Below are 7,364 nucleotides of genomic sequence, written 5' to 3'. Positions count from 1 at the left end.
AATGTTAGAGTAATTAAAATGCTGGCATCGAAATACCGCATAATCCTGGATGAATATGGGTGATATCAGTGTATTTGTTGGTAATATCAGTGTATTTGTTATTAGTAATATCAGTGTATTTATTGGTAAAATCAGTGTATTTATTGGTAATATCAGTGAATCTATTGGTAATATCAGTGTATGTATTAGAAATATCAGTGTATTTATTGGTAATATCAGTGTATTAATTGGTAATATCAATGTATTTATCGGTAATGTCAGTGTAAATATTATTTGGTTATTATCAGTGTATTTATTAGTAATATAAGTGTATTTTTGGTAATATCGGTGTATTTATTGGTATTATCAGTGTATTTATTGGTAATATCAGTATATTAATTGGTAATATCAGTGTATTTATTGCTAATATTGTATTTATTGGTAATATCGATGTATTAATTGGTAATATCAGTGTATTTATTGGTTATATCCGTGTATTTATTGCTTATATCAGTGTATTATTTTGTAATATCAGTGTATTTATTGGTAATATCAGTGTATTTATTGGTAATATCAGTGTATTTATTGGTAATATTAGTGTATTTATCGGTAATATCAGTGTATGTATTGGTAATGTCAGTGTATTTATTGGTAATATCAGTGTATGTATTGGTAATATCAGTGTATTTATTGGTAATATCAGTGTATGTATTGGTAATATCAGTGTATTTAAAGGTAATATCAGTGTATTTATTGGTAATATCAGTGTATTAATTGGTAATATCAATGTATTTATTGGTAATATCAGTGTATTTATTGGTAATGTCAGTGTATTTTTGGTAATATCAGTGTATTTAAAGGTAATATCAGTGTATTTATTGGTAATATCAGTGTATTAATTGGTAATATCAATGTATTTATTGGTAATATCAGTGTATTTATTGGTAATGTCAGTGTATTTTTGGTAATATCAGTTTATCAATAAACTTTCAAGTTGATTTCTTTAACGTGAACTATGTCTCTGTGACCTACATTTTCCAATATGCAACTCGTTTTTTCACATCTTCCTTCAAACTTTTATCCATTATCAGTGGCCACATATACGCCAAAATTGACACTCCCTTTTGGATCATGCATGGCAATTAAATTTTGTGTATTCAACATTCATAGACTTCAGAAAAGACACGATTACAATGATTTAAGTATGAATAATAGCTAAAGATCTATGTAATTGTCCTGATGTATCGTGATTCTGTGGTTTGTATGATTGACAATGAGCGGGTGTACTACCAAACAAAAAATATATTTCCCTATCAACATAGAAATTCTAAGTACTTACTCATAAATTGTCAGAAGGGTGGACCTTTAGATCCTCTTTACTGATTGATTGCAGACAAACTCGTTCACCTACACAAATGTAAGACAGACGACGAAATAACATTAATTTCGTTCATAAAGAAATCACAACCCGCCTTTATTGTTTTGTTAAACTCATCATTGGTTTAAATAAAACGCCTTTCCCTATAAAATCACATCAGGCTCTCTTATCGTCGTCAGTATACGCGGGTCCATTGTGTTAACAAGCGTAAGTAAAAATTACTTCCTTAATATAACAAAAGGTACGACTGTAGCTATCTGTTAATCTGAAATCTTACGTGCAACATATGCATTTAAAAATGGCGGAAACGTAAAATTTACATTTGTTTGCTTGTCATTAATCACAATACAGAAACTGTACATATAGCTGCGACAATGTATGGAGAGAGACTTGTCTATTGAAACAATTCACCACTATTAGTATTGTCGTTTAATTTTCAGTACAATCATGGTGTCCAGTGCTTTACTCGTTGTATTGGTTACAGTGGCTGTTGTCGGTGGGAAGCCCGCGGTAAGTATTTATACAATAGAGTAGTAAGTCATTGAATTTAATATTTATATACTAATGTAAGGAAAATGAAAAATATATCTGTAGTTAACTTAGTAAATTGTCAAGAGTAAAGATTATCAATGAACTAGGTTCTTCAGGAATAAAAGATTATGGAGCAAATGTATGTTTTAACTATATACGCCCTCCATTTTATTCTCTGTATATAAATTATAAAATTGTATAAGCCATGTTGGAATTTCATTTCAATATCTAACTCTAAAACTTTAAAACACTTAAATGTGAAAACTGTATCATAAAACTTCAATATTCAAGAACTCAGAAAAGATTCGTTCGTGATCTACATTGTAGGGATGGATAAAAGAAAACAATAAATTATAGATAATATCAATTGTACCTGATATATTTAGGATCTTAAAGGAGCGTTCATTTTACAAGAGATTTTATGAAACGAGTCTAAGAAATTTTTATTTTAGCGAGCCTTATTTAATATACCTTTTATCACATAACAACCTACAATTCGAAAAATCTCACGTCGAAATGTAATGCGACAATCTAGCAGAGGCTGCCATGTTCTCCTATGTACTCGAAATCCTGCCGTCACGTCACTTTTCCTGACGCCATTTTATTTTCTCTTGACGTCACTATGAAATTCCAGAAACAGAAAATAACGCCTGGTCATAATACTATAGTGACGAATACAAAATTGGATATCAGGCTGATTATGTGATAAAACAATGTCTATATTTACAGTGTGATTGTGACGACAACTACGACCCCTGGTGTGGAGAAGACGGAACATACAACAATTTGTGTGAACTCGAGTGTGCGTAAGTACTAACCATGTACCAGACTTCTGTATGAAATGGGTAAACCAATATCCGTTCTCTCAAAAACAAAATAATAATAATAAAAAAGAAGACAAAAGAACAAGATTTCATCTTGTATAAACCCATCTTGGTCAATTTGTGAAAACAATTCCATCATCGTAAATCAGTCTGAAACTGTAAAAGGCGAGTGAATGGTAACACATTTGATTTTATTAGCTTGAACGCTGTATATCTTATTATTAGTACCAAATCTTATTCAAAAATAGCAAAATAAAAATATAATCATTAATGCATTACTTGATATGTATAAGTTTACATCGACACAAAAACTAATTTATCCTTTCAGAGGAGACGAAATTGAGGGCCACGATACTTGTGAAAACATTGAGGTAACGTCAGATATAATATTGTTTCTACTACTTCATTCTGACCAATCAGGACATAGTTACATATGTAATGTTTATGTACTTTAGTATCCTTAATTTCTTATATATACTACACTGTGGTGGTTTTCTAAAGAACGAGTACTGACCGTCGCTATATTTGTAGATTTTAAATTTCAAAAACCTTTATAATTTCCAAAGTTCATAATATCCATAATAAATGTAAGCACAATAAAGAAGCACAAAAAATATTGCTTCCGTGTTCAAATGAAAGGTGATAACATTATTTCAAAGTGATATGAACGATTTCAGTAATGTGTAGTATATCCTATTGAGACAAAAATCATAATGCTCATGACTTTTATTTATAGTTTTATAATTACGTTGTAGAATTGCCTTGATGCACTACCGGACACAAATGACGAAACTGAAGTCTGTGCTGAATATGGAATGACGTTCGACAACTCCAAAGAAATGAAGTGCCAGTAAGTGTTTGTATGAAGCCTGGTAAATCTATGAACACATAATGTAACAATTACTCAAATTTAGGACGAATTTCTCTTATCCACGTGAATCACTGAATATTGATTATTGAAGCATTTCCAACATCGCGTACCTGAAAATAGTCGTCTTACTGCTTATGAGCTCAGATTCTATTTTTTCGATAATCGACTGTATTTCTAAGGTTACATTTTTAAGGCTGATATATCCTAACATGTGATATAATAAGGATTGGAAGTCTCTCTCAATCGGCATTGTAATTATATCTTATTGCGGTTAATGATGTAATTATATCTTATTGCGATTAATGATGTAATTATATCTTATTGCGCTTAAAGCTGTGATTATATCTTATTGCGGTTAATGCTGAAATTATATCTTATTGCGGTTAATGCTTAAATTGTAGTAATTTGGGTTTCGTTCATGATGGAGAATGTGAAAACTAAAAGGGACTACACCTCTTCATTTACCACTGCATGATACTTAGGTAAGTGTGTACATTTAGTAGTATTTATTATGTAGTAATGTATTGTTCATTGTAATTTTATATAAAACCGATTTAAAAGTATCGGAGGTTTGCATCTAGAGTAAGGTGTATGTAGACACAATATTGATTCTGATGTATATATACTATATATAGGGAACATCATTGCTAATTACATTTCAGTATATGCTGTATGATAAATGCTGTTGGATTAAAGATTGATCACACATGTATGCATTTGTTTTATTATGTAATACCTTCCATAACTAATTTTCCGTCATTTTGTTTTAGGTTGTCTATTCTAACCATACCATGCCTGATCAACTTCGATGACACACGAAAAGACAAACATTGTAAGAAAACATCATACATTGTATTTGTAACGAATAAATACTAAAACATGTACATGTGAAGTTTGTTTAATGATTTCTACTTCAAATGCTAATGCTTATTACTTAATGATGACGATGCTCCGTCGTCAGTATTTGTCTGAGAAACGACCAGTATTAACCTTGTAGGTAGATGATACTGGATCACCAACAGTATACTGTAGGGTTGTACGACAATGTCCACGTACAAACACACACAGGTTTCAGAAAATATCTTGAAGTCATTGAAAATAGTTGGATTTCGTCTTCTAAAAGTAACGACGGCGGCTCGAATTTCGAGACAAATGTTAGAATTAATATGACGTTACATCAAAGTACGGTGTTTTCGATTGGCCAAGGACAAATTTAAAACAGTTTTAGGGTCTCGGAACCAAACTTGGGTTAGTGTAATTCGGACCGAGGGCTATGATACATACACTAACTGCACCATCTTTTTGGCCCTCAAATCTATCGATTTTTAACCTGATTATTAAGGAAAAAAATATTGGGTTTGAATTATTTAATACTACATACTGCATAAATTTACTGAATTTGAGAATTTTTTTTGCTTATATTTTAATTGATTTTGTCTTCGAAACAATAGAGCACAATCCTGCAAAACGTCATTTATTCAGAATATGTAGGTACCTCAGAATTATCTTTAGGAAAAATATGAAATTTGTTCAAGGATGCTCTCTGGGGTTTCTAGATGAAAACTAAGAAAGCAATGGCCAATATCGACCAAATCTACATCTTCACAATTATTTTTGCGCATTTAGGATGGCTACAAATTTTACCAAAACATCTAAAGCCGCAATGATACATAACTATCATACCTATTCTATTCAAAAATTTAATTACTAAATAACAGGTTTGAATATTTGATGGATTTAGGGGCAAAAATGCCTAAACCATACATAATACTTTGTGATAAGCATTGTAATTTATTTCAAATGAAAGTGCAAGGAATCCAAGACATACTCTCAAGTGCGGCCTATTTTCGATTTAGGGTTACGCTTGAGATTTTCCTGTAAATTTTTATACAGTTTATCTTAATTTTTGAAAATTATTTAAACTGTAATGTATTATTCCATAACTAAACTTCTAATTCTTTGCACTCATATGATTCCATTCTCTGGTTCAGTTGAAAAAAAAATGATCAGACATGTATTTGCATGCTAAGGCCAGACGTGACTTGATGTTTGCTTTTGTAAAACCAAATCCGGTTTTTCAAACACTGGTGGCATATGCTATATTGGATAGAATAATGGCGTGGTTATTTGGTAATAGAAATGTGTTTTGAACCTGATGAACTTGTTTTCATGAAAAGTAAAAATTGTCCCATATTTTGTAAAATTTCACAAGCTTCACACGCATTACAAATTATGAGTCACCAGTAATACCCAAGGTTGGCCATTTTGCATTCACACGTTTAATCAACTTAATTATTTTAATAAGTATACAATACATCATTAGTGCAAATGTGGGGTAATACCTCAATTAAATAAAGTATTGAGGCATTTTAAATCTGAAGGTACTTTAAGGACACTATAATCAGTATCACATCTTATGAATAAACATCCTCGATACTTCAGAGGCTACTACATGTATCACTGTCGTTATATGCGCCCACTGGACCATTACATTGCAAATGTGAAGGCAGCTTAGGGGAAAACGCTGCAAAATTGCAGGCCAGCAGACTTTCATTTTAGAGGCAGCGACTGTCCGTCTTCAAAGCCACACATAAAATCACTGTGTACCGCTTCCCACTTAATTTGATGTACATTAAAGGACTAAACTACCTGTCTCATCTGTTGCCACTCACAACACAGAACCTTCAGTTTACCTATAACATTGTTCAGAGTTACAAATAACGTTAGTGATAAAAATATGGTAAACTCTAATGTATAATTCAGACAATATAAAACAAATTAGCTGAACTGAATAATGTGTTGATTACTTTCTTTTTCAATGCGGCTATTTTTTATCACAAAACATGTAAAGAAATCCTCGTTATAGTGATGTGATATTTAAAATAATTCAGTGGCTTTTTGAGCTACCAATCTTTACTGAAGGAAATAGAAGTTTCATAATACGTAATGATATAGTTTTAAAGTAGGGGACATTTCAGATTTGCACGCTTTATAAAATACATGATAACTCCAATGCTATGGCGCTGATACACATTGCACACCATAGACATTTGTACTAAAATGTCTCAGAAATGTATAAAAGTTTTAGTAGCATTTCAGAAATAATTCTAGACAAAACACATTCTTTGCTTTTCAGAACACGATTTTACATTATAACTTCTTTTTTACAATTTGTTTCAGCTGTTTAGTAGTTCAAATAGCTTAATTATATAAGATATGCATTCTACTCTAACACAAAAAATTACATTTAATTAATTAGTGCTAATTTGAGATCTTTTTCTAATGTCGAAACTGTCTCTTGAAAAAAATGCTGTCACGCCATCTTATAATGGCATCTTTCTTTAATTTTAATTATTTTCTATTTCATGTCAGAAAAACAAAAATGATTATCATATATTTTCTGGGAAATATCTATATTCTCTTTTCTCATTTGAAAAATAATATGTATTTTTAAAACCGTCAGTCAAAAACTTTTTTTCTGTGGGCTGTTATGCTAATTATTTCAATGTATTAGGAGTCGGTCCTATCGCAAAGTAAAAGAAAAATATTGTTACACGAATTTAAATTACATGTGATAGAGTATTTATTATGTGTGTATCGTATGCACCAATAGGTAGTTCGTAATTGTCAGTTTGAATACTTCCCAAGCGCTGACAGGTCCTGACAACGTTTAGATGTAGTCTGTGTACCGCCCCAAACGTGTAGAGAGAAGAATAAATATCATTACTACAGCAAATTCATAATCATGACACTGTATGTATAGTATATGCTTTCAAATCCT

The 7,364-nt window shown here is 31.1% G+C and overlaps 1 protein-coding gene across 1 annotated transcript; it reads left to right on the top strand.

The window, feature by feature from the left end:
- Positions 1-1,499: 1,499 nt before the first annotated feature.
- LOC138322379 (serine protease inhibitor dipetalogastin-like) lies at positions 1,500-4,467 on the top strand. The gene is made up of 7 exons (XM_069266419.1): positions 1,500-1,564; positions 1,798-1,867; positions 2,618-2,694; positions 3,041-3,083; positions 3,468-3,562; positions 3,985-4,065; positions 4,354-4,467. The coding sequence occupies exons 2-6, from the start codon at positions 1,805-1,807 to the stop codon at positions 4,022-4,024; spliced, it is 318 nt and encodes a 105-aa protein (XP_069122520.1). The 5' UTR covers positions 1,500-1,564; positions 1,798-1,804; the 3' UTR covers positions 4,025-4,065; positions 4,354-4,467.
- Positions 4,468-7,364: the final 2,897 nt, after the last annotated feature.

Source organism: Argopecten irradians, chromosome 4 (genome assembly GCF_041381155.1).
Source record: "Argopecten irradians isolate NY chromosome 4, Ai_NY, whole genome shotgun sequence".
NCBI classification, from domain to species: Eukaryota; Metazoa; Mollusca; class Bivalvia; order Pectinida; family Pectinidae; genus Argopecten; species Argopecten irradians.
The sequence above is the reverse complement of the archived record's forward strand: the minus strand, read 5'-3'. Positions and strand labels throughout refer to the sequence as shown.

What these genes read in the sequence shown, in the direction of transcription:
- LOC138322379 (XM_069266419.1), top strand. Translation starts at nt 1,805, where the DNA reads ATGGTGTCCAGTGCTTTACTCGTTGTATTGGTTACAGTGGCTGTTGTC. An exon ending in TTGTCGGTGGGAAGCCCGCG is followed by an intron (nt 1,868 to 2,617) that starts GTAAGTATTTAT and finishes CTATATTTACAG; the next exon opens with TGTGATTGTGACGACAACTA. An exon ending in ATACTTGTGAAAACATTGAG is followed by an intron (nt 3,084 to 3,467) that starts GTAACGTCAGAT and finishes ATTACGTTGTAG; the next exon opens with AATTGCCTTGATGCACTACC.